The sequence below is a fragment of the Aotus nancymaae genome, unplaced genomic scaffold, assembly GCF_030222135.1.
Source record: "Aotus nancymaae isolate 86718 unplaced genomic scaffold, 86718_ANA_hifiasm-v0.15.2.pri h1tg000031l, whole genome shotgun sequence".
NCBI classification, from domain to species: domain Eukaryota; kingdom Metazoa; phylum Chordata; class Mammalia; order Primates; family Aotidae; genus Aotus; species Aotus nancymaae.
Genome location: NW_026988444.1, coordinates 2763434 through 2778410, shown reverse-complemented (window position 1 = coordinate 2778410; position 14977 = coordinate 2763434). Strand labels below are relative to the sequence as shown.

General features: G+C 51.2%; 1 protein-coding gene across 1 annotated transcript in view; it reads right to left on the bottom strand.

The window, feature by feature from the left end:
• Nucleotides 1–14749, bottom strand: part of MLPH (melanophilin) — a 66717-nt gene extending 51968 nt beyond the window's left edge. The window contains exons 1-2 of the mRNA XM_064383389.1: nt 14729–14749; nt 8725–8858 (exon numbers count right to left, since the gene is read on the bottom strand). Coding sequence (XP_064239459.1) covers nt 8725–8834 — 110 coding nt within the window. The 5' untranslated portion in view covers nt 8835–8858; nt 14729–14749. The remainder of the gene's footprint in view (nt 1–8724; nt 8859–14728) is intronic.
• Between the last annotated feature and the right edge of the window lie 228 nt (nt 14750–14977).

Here is a 14977-nt window from a genome sequence, read left to right as displayed (position 1 = left end):
TTTGTAGAACATTAAAAAATAACATGTGATGATCTTTTCTGTACTTAAAACCTTCTTAATAACCAAGTGATATGAGTGAATCTAAAACACTCGAGACGAGAGCACCCTGAGGGCCACTTTTATGGAACTCAGCTTGCAGGAAAACAGGGACAAAGGAACTCTGGTGCAGACATCACGGGGATATCCTCAGCTAACTCCAGACCGTGAAAAATTCAACAAAAGCAAACAGCTAGCTTTCTTCTACACATAAGCTTCAAAAGAAAAAGAGAGAGAGCTGGAAAGAATTCTCACAGATTCTAAGAGACTTAAAAGAGACAGCAAGCAAGTGTAGGGTCTGGACCTTATTTGGAGATGGGCGGAAAAGTTTGAACACACACTGGATATTTAATACGAAGGAATTAGAGTTAATTATTTTATTTTATATTTATTTTGAGATGGAGTCTCACTCTGTTGCCCAGGCTGGAGTGCAGTGACAAGATCTCAGCTCCCTCCAACCTCTGCCTCCTGGGTTCAGGAGATACGTGTGCCTCAGCTTCTTGAGTAGCTGGGATTACAGGTACCTGCCACCACGCCTGGCTAATTTTTTTTTTTTTAAGTAGAGACGGGGGGTTTTACTATGTTGACCAGGCTGGTCTTGAACTCCTGACCTCAGGTAATCCACCCTCCTCGGCCCCCTAAAGTGCTGGGATTACAGGAATGAGCCACTGTGCTCAGCCTGGAGTGAATTATTTAAAATGTAATATGTTGATGGGGGAAAGGAGATGAGAGGAACAATAACATGAGACAACACCCAGCCAGCTACCACTCCCTGCAGACAGGCCCGCCAGTGCTAAAAGTTAACATTTCCCAGATATTCATCATAGCTGGGCAACCTGCCTCAGTTTCTCACCTGTGAACGGGGACAGTAATAGTAACCACACCCCAGGGGTGTCTGAGGGTTAAATGAGACAACAGAGATGAAGCTGAAAGAGGTCATCGTCCAACGTGAACCCAGAGAGCTGTGGAGCCATCCCATGTGCAGCAGTGTCCTAGTGGCTGGTGACACTGCAGCCGACGCAACAGAGCCCTCGTGGGGCTTAGATGCCCGCAGGGATAAGATGCCAACAAGGAAATGACTCACTGGGCATTGGAGAAGCGCTAAGGAGGAAATGCAGGTGGGAGCGAGGTCCCGGGTGAGCAGGTGTGAGGAGAGCGAATTTCCTCATAAACACAGTGGAGGCTCTGTGGGGATTATGAGCCGGGGAATGGCCTGATCCACATTTTTTTTTTTTTAATTTTGAGACAGGGTCTTGCTCTGTTGCTCAGGCTGTGGCCTGAGTAGTGCAGTGGCACGATCTCAGCTCACTGTAACCTCTGCCTCCGAGGTTCAAGTGATTCTCCTGTCTCAGCCTCCCGAGTAGCTGGGACTACAGGCACGTGCCACTATGCCCGGCTAAGTTTTTTGCATTTTTAGTAGAGATGGGGTTTTACCGTGTCAACCAGGATGGTTTTGATCTCCTGACCTCGTGATCCGCACACCTTGGTCCCCCAAAGTGCTGGGATTGTGGGCTTGAGCCACCTCGCCTAACCCTGATCCACATTTTTAAGGGGTGAGTCCGGGGGCCCTGGGGAGAATGGACCACAGGACAGTAAGCGTGGAGGGAGAGAAGGGTGAGTGTTGGTCGGAGGTGGATTCTCGTGGTGTCCACAGGAAGACAGTGTGGCCTGACCTGAGGCCAGCAGTGAGCGAGGTGAGTTGAAACTGTACTGGGGACATATTTTGATGGCTGAGCCACGGGGCTGGCTGAGTGTGGGATGTGGGTTGAGAGGGAAGGAGCAGAGACAGCCATGAGTCCTGAGAACTTAACTTTGGCAACCAGCCTGCGTCCAAGATGGGGAGGCGGTGCTTGGAGGTGGAGGGGAAATTACAACTTCTGTTTTGGACATGCTGGGACAGAGATGCCAGTGGGAAACTCTGGCTGCAGTGTAGTGCAGGCTTTGCCTACAAAAGCCAGAGTTTGGAGGACAGGCCTCTGATGTGGGTGTAGATTTGTGACTCATTGTTTAGATGGGTTGTCTCGCCATTATAGTAGCCCCTAGCTGCAGGTATAGAACGTTTCCATCACTTCAGAACGTTCCATCAGGCAGAGCTGGTCTAGAAGTCATTTAAAACCTTGGGGCTGGACAAGGTCACGGAGAAGTGACACAGAGCAGAGAAGAGAGTTGAGGCCAGGACCTGGGACCCTGCAATAGGGAGTATTTAAGGATTCCAAGAAGTTCCAGCAAAGGAGACAGAGAAGGGGCTAGACTCCAACAGATGACATAGAGAGCCACATCCAGCGAGGGCTCAATGAGTGCTGAGCTTCTGCTACTATTATTGGATTTTTTGATGTACTTTTTAAAAAGCAAAATGGGACTAAGTGTGATGGCTCACATCTATAATCCCAGAACTTTGGGGGGTTGATGTGGAAGGATCACTTGAGCCTAGGAGTTTAAGACAAGCTTGGGCAACATAGAGAGACCCCATCTCTACAAAAATTTAAAAAATTAGCTGGGTGTAGTGGTGCACGCCTGTAGTCACAGCTACTTGGGAGACTGAGGTGGGAGGATTGCTTGAGTTCAGGAGGTCGAGGCTGCAGGGGGCCATGATTGCGCCACTGCACTCCAGCCTGGGTAACAGAGCAAGACTCTGTCTCAAAAAACAAAAAAAGTAAAATGAGATAAATTTACATTTTCACAACTTGCTTTTTCTACTGGACAATGTCTTGTGAACTATTCATGCCAATTTATTTCTACAGTATTATTTCTATTGGTGCTGAGCAACCCATTGGTAAATCATTGTTAAATTTGGTATTTAAGCAAAGCCTGAAGATTTGGACATTAGGGTCCTTCTAGCTCTTCTCTCCTGTAACCCTTGTCTGATTCTCTCCTTATGCTGACTTTCAGCAGAGGAGCTCCTGAACACACTTTTAAGACTTTTGCTGCCTTATTCAAAATTGGCCTCCGCAAAGGTCTGATATGGTGTACAACGTGTGGCCATCAAAAACCTGCAGTGTGACTAATGAGACTGAAGAGAGAAATTTTATTTAATTATAATTTAATTATAATTAATTTAAATAGCCACAAGTGGCTAGTAGCTTCTGTCATGGACAGTGTGGCCTTAGGTCTATTTACATGATGATTTAACTGGGCTGTACTTTTTTTTCTTTATCTTCATCAGTATGAGGTGTCAGGGTGAGGCTAGTGAACACTGTTTCCGGTATGAAGCAGTTTTCATGGAGGATTTATTTGTTCTTTGACCATTTGAAAGACGCACCCATGAAAACAGGGACTCAAACCCTCTAGGAAGAGCTGTCATTGGCAATTTATTCCAATAACAGGCCAGGAGGAAAAAGAGGAGGCTTCAAACTAACCACAGAGAAAGGTCAGGAGAGTGTGGGGTAAGGAACACCCAGGACAAGCAGAAGGCTGGGAGGAGGGCAGAGTCAGGAGGGACAAAGGCTGAGGAGGGGCTGCTGATTGAGCAGCCCCGGGACAGGACGTGAGTGTTAAGTCAAATCTATCCTAAAACTTCGGCCTGACGCCGATGATGCTAACATCCAAGTTTTGTACATCTTCAAGTTTTTCATTCTGTGGCGCACAGCACTGTGTCCTCGTGGGAGGCAGGAACAACCCTCCCACCCTATGTAGAAAACAGCCCATTCCCAAATCCATGCCTGCCTGGGCTGGATCAAGACATGCTGGCTTCCCCTTCCTTCTCACCGATCCCGCCTAAGGGCCAGCAAGGAGAGCCTTGTCGGGGCGTGCATCACTGAACGTCTACAGCACGGCCTAGAGGGAGGGGCAGGCCTGGCCAAGGGGCAGGAGCTTCCACGGTCTGGGGACAGTACGCTGGTCTCGGGGTCTCAGGGTCACGTGCCTGCCTTCCTCCAGTGTATCAGGGATCTGGGCCAGCTTGTTTGTCCCTGCTTTGACAGAGGAGAAATCCTGATGTCCTGATGCTGCGGGAAAAGGTGCAGGTCACCTCCAGACCCTGGCCAGTGTCCTTCAACGTGGATTGAGGCTCACATCTGGGGAGAAATACTGAGTCGGAATCCATCTGACACAATCCACTAATTTAAAATATGTTAAAAGACATACATTTTCTTTGGTTTGATTGCTTTCACACTGGTGAATTTAGTGAATCGGCTCTTAAGCAAATCAACCCCCTGGGAAACTTGTTTCCGGGGCACCGGCCTTGCGTCTGCACGCCGTGTTCACCTGATGCAGAGTCGGGCTAGTAAAGCTCTTTCCAAGCAATGACCGGGTGTGTTTCCTGGTTTTACAATCCCCCCACCCCTGCTGATTCTCTCCTCTCTCCTATCAGTGACCTTGGGTTTCCTCTGCTGCGCTGCCTACGAGCATCCGTCTCACAGGGGGCGAGATACGCTGGAAACTGCTGGGCGGTTCCCGAATTGCTGCGTTTGTTACCGCCACACACTCAGTGGTCCCTTTAGCACCACATTTTCATCCAGCCTGTTGCTGATTCAGATATTTAAGACTCAGCGATCGGGAGCAGACATGAGGTCCCAGAGGATGTCCCCCAGAGAGACGCTACAGAGAACGGGACCCTGCGGCGGGAGCACGCAGATGATGGTTCATGTTTATACTAGTGAGCTGCAGAGATGAGCAATGATGAAAGATGGAGAAGAAGGAGGTTCATTATCATAAAAGTTATCTTCCGTGTCATCATGGATTTCTGGTAATTTCGCCAGCTCCTTGCAGAACCAATTTTGGTGCCAAGAACCAGGGCCTTTATTCTAGCCTGCTTCCTCTGCGGCCTTGCTGAGCGTCAACATCGCGAGGTTTGAGCAGAACACCCAGCGAGTGTGTTCCAACCCTGAAGTGCTCACGGTGCCTGCAGAGGACGTGTGCCCACCTGCCAGGGCCCTGCCACTCCCGGGGCTCAGGCGGCACCTGTGAGAAGGCGTCTCCCAGGTAGAGGCAGCTCTACTTTAGTGGCATATTTAACCAATAAGGCGGTCAGCAAAAGACAAGCGCAAATGAAACAAGAGACTCAGAAAGCTCTTGACGACCTCTGCCCCCACACTGTTCACACCGGGGTCCCCAGCCCCCCGGCTGCAGCCCAACATGGGTCCCTGGCCTGTGAGGAGCCCGACCATGTGGCAGGAGGTGAGCCACGGGTAAGACAGCATTCTCGCCTGAGCTCCGCCTTCCGCCAGGTCAACAGCAGCATTAGATTCTCATAGAACGCCTGTAGTTTCTGTTGTGAACTGTGCCTGCCAGGGATCTAATCTGCGTGCTCCTTATGAGAATGAGGTGGAACAGTTTCATCCCGAAACCATCCCCACCACTGCCCCCACTCCCCCTTCCCCCACCCTCACATCTGTGGAAAAATTGTCTTCTATGAAACCGGTCCCTGGTGCCAAAAAGGTTGGGTACCACTGGTCTACACAACTCTTTGCCTTTCAAATGTTTCACCTGCTGAAATGTATTCTCATAGTAAGAACCATCATAGCAATGCCATTTGGGCTTCAGTATTCTTGACCTAACACCACCTTGACACAGGTTTTCCATAGCGCTGCCTCTCTGCACATTGACATTTTCAACATGGTACTCTACGTTCATGTGGCCCCTTCCCATAGGAAGGCATTTGGGCATCTAATAAGCCCACCCCCTGATCACACAGCAGGCCACAAAGACAAGCAGAGTGGGCCAATTACACGCCCCCACCACTGGCTTATTCTGAGCAAATAGCCTAAGGCACACAATGAGCCACGTGACCTTGGCTGTAACCAACTGGCCATCAGCGACCCACAGGGCGGGGTCATCAGAACCCATGTTCTTACAAAAGACGTCCTTTCCTAAGACTCCTGAGAGGTGATCGAGGTGTGTCCCTTCTTTGCAATGTGAAATTATGAGAAGAACATGAAATAAGGAAAGACGGGTGTCAGAAGTGGGTGAACCAGAGACAGGAAACACAGGGGAGTTTCTGCTAAACCCGCTTCAGAGAAGCCTGGACTGGAGGGGGGCTGAGCGCTCAACAGCCCCTGACAGACAGTGCCTGCCCGGGACCCTCAGGCCCCACTGGCTCCCTCCCTCTGCTTCTTGGAAAACATGGCTCCCCCTTCCCTATCCATTTCTCTGCGTCATCTATACATAGGCAATGAGAAGTTACAAGTTGCCATTTAAAATAAGGGCTCACAATAGCCAGGGCTGCCCCGGAGACAGGGCAGGATCCATCTGGGAAGGACCCGCCTGGGAAGAAGGTTCTATTAATGAGAACAGGGTTCTGCCCTTGGCACAGCCTGAATGCCAAGGCTGAGGCAGGGATCGCTGCTCTGGTTTAAACAGAGAGAGAACATTTGAGTTTACATAGAGAGAATGGGAAAGAGAGGGTGAGGGACTTCAGAATGTGGAAATGGGGGATCTGAGACTGCAGAGAGGAGGGTGAGGACAGGGCCCATGAGACTGCATTTTCCTGCCAGTGGAGGGGACAGGGTGGCAGCCCTGGGGTCAGCTGTGTACCAGTCAGCAGCCCCTGCTCAGGCTTTGAGAAGTTGGTTGCAGCAGCTGTGGGCACCAGTCTGGTACTGGCTGTACCAGGGCCAGCAGGATGGGCCCTCCCAAAAGGTCAGTGGTGAAACCTGGGCTATAATGGAATCCAGGGGTGATCGGTGGTCCAGCGCCGAGGGAGAGTGGGGGGATCACACGGTGGGGTGGCTCTGACCCAGCCCCTCTCCACCAACACGGGTGCCCCTGCTCCGTGTGGGGCCGAACTGCTCTTGCTTCACCTAATGCTTTGTCACGGACCCTGTTCAGCGTGGAGACCCAAAGCCCCCCACTTCTGCTGCTTCTTCTGTCTCCTTTCTTAGTGCTTTGTCTCCTCGATATATTTGAGCTGAAGTCCCCCAGGGCTGGTCTCTATCCAAATTCTCTTCCAGTGTGGTCTCCTGCAGCCCTGCAGCTTTAAATGCTGGGGTCAGCTGAACAATACTGCTGCCCCAAGACATTCACGTCCTAGTCCGAATAACCTGTGAAAATGTCACCTCACATAGCAAAAGGGACTTTGCCGATAGAATGGTATTAAGGATCCTGAGAAGGGGAGAGGGTCCTGGATGATGCGGGAAGTCCCTAAATGTAACCACATTTCTCCTCATAGGGAAAGAGGAAGGCAGGAGAGTCAGACAGAGGGACATGACCATGGAGGCATAGGCGAGAGAGGGTGAGGGTGAGAGAGAGACAGAGGGAGAGGGAGACATTGTTAGACGCTGTGCTGATGGCCTTGGAGGCAGAGGGTAGAGGAGGGGCCAGGAGCCAAGGAATCCAGGAAGCCTCTAGAGCCTGGAAAAGGCCAGGAGATGGGTCCTCCCTTGAGCCTCCAGCTGGAATGTAGCTCTGAGGACACCTTGATTTTAGGACCTCTGACCCGCAGAAGTGCAGGACAGCTGTGTGTTTTAAACCTGAAACTAAATCTGTGCGAAAGCTGTAGGGTACAAGTCGCATATGCAGCAGCCCTAGAAACGAACACAAACACCATTGATCTGGTTTCACCATACGAAGCACCTCCTCTGAGCTCTGGGCTAGTGTGTGTCCAACGCCCGCTGGACACAGCTGCATGATGTCACTTCAACATGCCTGAAACATTTCCCCCAAACCTCTCCATCTGTGCCCTCCCCAGCAGAGCTGACCTCATCTCTGTCCTTCAAGTTGCTCGGGCTACAGCCTTAAAGTCGCCTTTGATCCATCCCACCCTGGATACCCCACATCTGATCTCTCGACAAGTTTGCTGGCTCTGCCTGTAAAGTACATCTGGCCACTTCACAGAGCCCACCACTGTGAAACAGAAACCAGGACTTGCTGTTGCTCTGCTCAAAGGCCTGTGGTGACTCAGAGAAAGACTGAGGCTCTGTAAAGCTCATAGGACCCCCGTGACCTGCACCAAATCCCATGTACCCCACCCATTACGTCTCCAACTGACTCTCTTCCTGGGCCCCTCATTCACTCCACTCCAGCCTCGCCAGCCTATGCTCTCCCTGGGCCATGCCAGGCTCTCTCCTGCTGTTTTCAGAGGGGTCCTCTGCCCTCTGCCCTCCATCCTCCACCCGGAGCATGCTCTCAGCTTTTGCCTGGCTACTTTCCTCATATGCCTCCTTCTCACAGGCTGACCCAATCCACTAAAGATATGAAGAAAGGATAAGGGGGCCCAGACGACAGATAGGGGAGGAAGATGTGCAGCAGAGGGAGGGGTGAACAAGGACAGGTGGGTTTCAGCCCAGTCACTGGGCAGAGTGGTACAAAACGGTGCTGCGGTCAGCCATGGTGAGGACGGGATGCTGCCTGGCACTGATGAAAGGAAAGGTGGAAGGGCAGCCTCTGTCCTGAAGTCTTGATTCCGACATCTGGGTGTTTCAGAACTGAGTGGAGACTTTCCCCATGTATCACCTTTTGCTATGTTCTTCAAAGATGTGGCTAAGCATGACCTGGCTTAGGAGATATCACCACGGAAACTGGGTCAAGTTGAAATAAAACTATTCAGAGAACAACTGAATGTCCATTTGGCAAGTCAGATCCCCTCACAGAAAACCAAGGCCAGAAAGAAGAACCCTGTCCCAGACCCAGCTTTCTGTCCACCAGTCTTCACCCTGCACGTGGCCGTCTACCCACCCGGAGAGCACCCAGATGATGGCCCTGGGGGGGACATCAGGGGCCCCGGGCTCTGTGGGCTCAGCATGGCACACTCACTCTAGTCTTTCCTCTTCTTTCCTTCGGAGGTCAAAGTCTCGTTGAACAACTTCCAAGACGTGCTGGGCCTCTTCATCAGTGAGCTTGGAAAGATCCAGTTTCTTCCCCATTTCTCCTTCTTGTTGGGGTCACACCTGGAATGTCACAGGATCACAAGTGGTCAGTCCTGGAAGCCTACTGACGCCAACCAAGTCACAAAGTAAGAGACACCACAGAATGCCACCGATTTCTCAGGACATGTGTCTCTACTTGGATTAAGTGGTTTTCTAAACAGGCAAATGCTTGTCTGGAAACTTGTGTAGTGTAATGAATTTAAGTGAATCTATGCAAAATTCCCACATTCGAATTATAAAAGGGATCTACTTCCTACTCTCCTGAACAAACTCAGCATGGGTCCCTCATTCTCTTTCCATTGTGGGATAAATGTCAGTGATCTCCTCATCCAGGGGCACAGATCCTCTCCCCGGCCTAGGGTTGAGTTTTGCAATGGGAAACCCCAGGAGAGAAATGCTCCATCCCTGAGGCTTCTCACTTTAAGTTTCTTGGGAAACGTCACAGCAAAGTCACAGTCAGCTCAGAGTCTCCTGTGCATCTCCCAGATCTCCTAGAGCAATGGTGCAGGCTCCATGTGGACAGGGATGCCTGGATGACTGACCCACTAGGTGGAAAAGCTGGGAGACTACACAGCACCTGGAAGGTTTTACCATCCTCCGGGTGTGGGGAGCTGTTTAGGTTTGCCACGTTGGGGGAGGTGTGGTTCCAGTGGGAGGTCATACGAGCCTGATGCCTGTGAGGGGGATGTGCTTGTGCTGGAAATACACACATAATTTCCATGGGGAGGCAAAAGTGATGCAACTTGGGGGAACAAGACATCTGGGCAGGATGAACAGCAGGTGCTGAGCTTTATTTACTCGAGAAAGGTCAGCTATGGGGCTACCCAGCAGGGATTCTCAAGCCTGGTGTGTATTAGAATCACCTAACACTACTGGTGGCCAGGCTTCACCCTCAGCAAAGCTAGTTGAATTTTTTTTTTCTTAAAAAAATTTTTTTTAGAGACAAGGTCTCACTGTGTGTCCCAGGCTGGTCTTGAATCCTGGGCTCAAGCAATCCCTCTGTCTCAGCCTCCCAAAGAGCTGGGATTCCAGGTGGGAGCCACAGTGCCTGGCCAAGAATCTGGTGTGACTCAGCTGCTCAGCAGAGCAGCAGCCCTACCCAATGCACTGTGTGATGCTGTGTTTGCAGGTGACCTGATGACCGAGAAGTCAAACCTCAGATGATCTTACGCCCTTTTTGAAGTTCATCAGACCTGATCCCAATCAATGTCCAAAGGACAGAGGAAGAAAAGTCCTCTGTTAAAAGCCAAGATAAGTGGAACCTTAGAATCTTGCTTGCTACTCAAAATGTGGCTTGTGGACCAGCAGCATCCCCTGGGAACTTGTTAAAAATGCAGACTCTCAAGCCCCACTCCAGGCCTACTCATTCAGAATTTGCCTTTTAACAAGATCCCCAGGCAGCTCAGGTGCATGTTAGAGTTGGCCCATGCTGCTCTCCAGACCTCTCTGAGTAGCAAAGCTCTAGGGGAGACTCATTCACTTGGGTGGTGGGTGAGTCAAAGACGACTTTGGCCTTTACATCCTGTTGGGTGGGTGATGGGTGTGAGGCAGGGCAGTGATGCAGTGGTGGTGGCTGAGTAGAGAATGACAGATCCTCTTGCTGGTTTTTCATATGGCAATAACATACAGGCCTCACAGCTCATGCTGATGTGGACATTACTGCTGGGTATGAAATTGGAGCACAATTGTACCAGGGAGAACCTCACCACCAATGCATGCACACCGGACATTGCAAAACTGTGCACACTCCCTACAGAGGATTTCCCTGACCATCCTCTGGTTTCTACTCCTTCACCTGTCCCCATCCCTTTAATGTTTCTTTATACCCCTTAACAGTTGGTGATGTCCCATTAGTTACTGTTAAGCTCTGCCAGAATAGTACCTCTCTCTGTTGCCAGCACACGGCAGGTGCTTTTCGGTGCTTGCAGCTCCCTGGTATGCAGCAGGCTTTGAGAGGGAAGCCCTCAGCCCTCGGATGCTGCAGCTACAGACAGACCAGCTCTGCTCTGGTCACTGAGGCTTTGGGGAAGATTTTGTTTGTGTGACTAGGAGTTCTGTTGTGAGTAACTGAAAGTTTAAAAATTACCATGTGATTTCAACAAGTTTTCCTTGAGGACTTGAACCTGTTTTCTCAAGAACATCAGAGAAGGGGTCCAACCTGTGTGCTTTCAGGGGGAAGTCTTAAAACCATCAAAAAGACTCAATTTTGCTTCTGAATTCTGAAAAGCATCTCTTATCAGTGCTGCTGACCATTTTTTTAATCATAAAAATACTAACAAAACTCCCCCTGTGCGGGAGATGTACTTCAATTTTGTTGCACAAGAGATTAATTATGAAAAGTGACATTTTCTGGGCAGATACCATTTAAAAGGAAAATGTCCACAGAGCTCTCATGGAAGTCAACCAAACTAGTCCCTGGCTTATGCCATAAAAATGGAGAAAGATAATTTGTTGAATTTTTTGCACCCACTCCTCAGCATTTCCACCCTTAAACATAAAGATGAGTGCTTGTGACAGGAAGAGATTGCCCCAGTGCCCTGGGACAAACAAACCCTGCTCTTTACAGTTGAATTTAGGTCTGGTCAGGAAACCCTTACCACAGAATTAATTTTTGACGCTCCTATAGAGCACACACTTTCTGGTTTCTAAAGAATTGAAACATAAAGTTATTATTTGATGTATGACTCTGCAAGACTGAAGTTCATTCATTTTTATTTTTCAGGAGTTCTGAAAAAAACGGGTTCATAAGAGCATTCATTGATGTTCTATTTTCAGAATAGATGGGCAGTGTGACCATCAGCTGAAGCATAATCATTCCCTTTCTTCTCCTCAAGTTGAAGCCAAAATTCCAGGCTTCAGTTTGATAAACTTAAATCATGATGTGTGAGGAAGAAAAGCAAAACGTAAGGAAAAATCTGCTTTTGTCAATCTTGCAAGCTTTACCTTTTTAGACCATAGTCTGTGACCAGTAAATGGATGGATAAAAAGGTCACAGCACATCAGAACTGATGTCCTAGAGGCTGCCTGGATATCTGTTGCTCCTCCATTTTACCCCCTTTCAGATCTTGGTTTTGTTTCTTCTTTTTCTTTTTTTTTGAGACAAGGTCCCACTCTGTCACTCAGGCTGGAGTGCAGTAGTGCAATCACGGCTCACTGCAGCCTCGACTTCCACTGGCTCAGTGAGGTGGGGGCAGAGAACATGCTAGACCCATGAGGGGTGCAGGGCTGCTCTGTGCCTGCCCTGGCTGGGTGGGGTGGGGGGGGGCTCCCAGAGTGCATGTGCTGGGGGAGGGTAGATGCCGCCCTGCTCTATCTGCTTCTTGTTCCATTTCTGTGTAGATAACACCTACTCACGAGGTTCCTGAATGAAAGACTTCCACTTAGCGTCTGTTCCACTGCTCAGATTCAATCATATTTTAAACAATGGAGACAGTCCACCTTCCTCAGTGGTTTAATAGCCATAGTGGGGCAGTGGGAGGGGACAAAGGGATTAATAGGCAGGGAGGGGAGAGAGGAGCTGATTTTGTAAGACGGGTATCCCTGGCCCAGACTGCTGAATTCCAGTGGTGTGTCATCTTTATCCATTAAAGAGTTGAATTCATGTTTTGGCCAAATTGAAGGGAAATTGGGGCAGCGGGGGTTCCTCCTGGATGAAGACTTGGCTTAACTAGCTCCTGGGCTGGCTGCCTGGGGAGCCTTGGAACAATGGCGATTGTGGGTGGTCACTCGCTTGGGCAAACAGAAACTGGCAAGCTAACAACAGCAGGAATGCTGACTCAGAGCCAAGGTGTGTCGGATGGTGCTATTCTTGCTGATAAAGGGGATGGTGGCAGAGATGACAACTGTGGTGCCTTTTGCCTTAATCCTTAGTGGCTGTTTCCCAAATGCTGCCGTCCAGGTCGGCCTGTGTGGTTACTTCTGTAGGCAGGACCTGATGCCTGTCAGTAGGCACTGACCCCTGGCCCTTATCAGTGGCTAAATGGGCACATTTCCAGCCAGAAGGGCCACTCCCTTCCCTACAGGTAAACCAGGCACATCTGTGCTGTAGCCACAAGGCTCTGGAATGGCTCCAGCAGCAACAGCACTGGGAGAGAGTTCTGCCTCTTGACCACCTGCTCACCGATCTGCCATCCCTCTGTTCTCCCAGCTCTCTGGGGAGTCGTTGGTAAACCTCATTTATAAATGGACGTGAGTTCTGCATTTGCACCTAAAGCCTCAGTGCTAGTCTCTACAGCAAGGATGGGTCCCAGGTGAGGCTGAGAAGGAGGATGGGGCTGAGAGGTGAGAGCTGGGTTCCATTCCAGTTCAGGCACAGCCGCCCGGCCTCCTGGGACAGCTGCCCCTCCTCTCAGGGTCTTAGTTTCCCCATCTGTTCCATGGACAATGGCTGAGCTCCAGGACCTCTCTGGCCCTCTCCAGTCCTGGGTGATGCCAAGATGTTGAAATTAAGAGGAGTGATGGCATGGGGGTAGTGGGGAGGAGTAGTGGGGAAGGTTGTTCCTCCAGATGTTGCTTCTGAAAAGAACAAGACAGATGGACCTAGAAGGCTGCCCCAACCACTGAGACTGGGGCTCACTTGAGCCATTGAAAGGCACCAAATTCACTATTCCCATTAGCCCACAGGGTTCTGGGACCCTTCCACCACCCCCATCCCCCACTGGGCACACATTCAGTTGGTTTTGATTTTTCCGAGTCACTCATGCCATACTCAGCAAGACCCACTATCTCCCCATGTCTGAGCTTGGCACCGTCCCATGTTCTCTAAATGTCTTCAATCAGTCCCAGTCCTGTGAGGCACCTGCTGCTGTTCTCTGAGCCTGAGTGAGGGCCGGGGGCACAGTGACCTATGACTGCTGCTTAGATACTAAGCACCTGGGCAGGGAGGGGGCTGGGCCCAGGAAGGCTGAGGCCTTGGTGAGGTCAGCTGAGTCCCGCTAACGAGCAGGTGGAGGGATGGGTTTCTTAAGACAGATGGAGGCCAGCTGAACCCGAGGCGCCAATGTCGCTGCTCAGCAGCGTGGTCTGCACGTCCAGGAGCCTTTCCTGAGATTTCACAGCCACCGGCAATGCTGTCCTGTGCACCTATTGGGGGCCTTGCTCTCCCCCCAACTGTCATCACTCCCTCAGAAGGAAATATGTGAACAAGATACCAATCACACCATCTAAAAACGGACCTGTAAAGGCCCCAACCCAAGTGAGGTGGAGTTTTCAGTGCCAGCTAGTGTCAGTAGGATGCAGTGTCTAAGCCCGTGGAATCTTCCGGGATTTAGAAGTGAGATTCTGTTCCTGTGGGGACTTGGGACCAGTGGGGATGAAGCCCACAGATGTGCACAGCTCAGAGACCCTTCCCACATTTGCCTGGTGGGCCGAGGGAGACTGTCCGCAAACAAAAGCTGATTCCAATGAAACAGGATTTTAGACGCCCAGAGGAAGCCGGGTGCTTCCTCCCATGCCAAGATCATCCGGCCTCTTCCTCACCCCAAGACCAGCTCCTGGGCCAGAAGGACGCCTTTCCCCTGGGGCCAGACCGAGTATCCATGGCGTCAGCAGCCTTGGCCCAGTCTGCATGGCAGACCCGCAATGAAGGCAGTGGAGCTTCTGATTAAAACCAACCGTTTTGCCCAAGACGGGGTTTCCCCGCCACCCCATTCCTACCCGTCCCCGCACCCAGACCAGTCTGCTCAAAGCATCCAGGTGAAGCCTGGGGACTAAGCCTGGGGGGCTGGGAATGCGCTCTCCTCACCAGTCTGGACCAGGGCCGGGAGGCTGGCGGCTGGGGGGCGTTTTCACACCAGTGGCGCCACACGGGACACCGCGCACCCCCCAAAGCCTAAGCCCCCAATCCTGGGCGCCACCCTGGCCCCGCTGTTCCCCCTTCCTGGTGCACTCACCGGACCCTCTCCGGAGGACGCTCAGTCCCTGGTCCAGCACCTGGGAGAGAAAGGAGGGCGACGAAGCAGGGCAGCGTCAGGTCAGGGCGCCGGGGCAAGGTTGGATGATGGGGCCCAGCAGCGCGCGGGGAGCAGGGCGGCTGGCTCGCGCCAGGCTCTCCCCGGCAGGCAGGCAAGCAGGCAGCTGGCCAGGTCCCGGCGCCTCCCGCCCGAACCACACGGGCTGCGCCCCGCCCAGCTCCGGGAGAA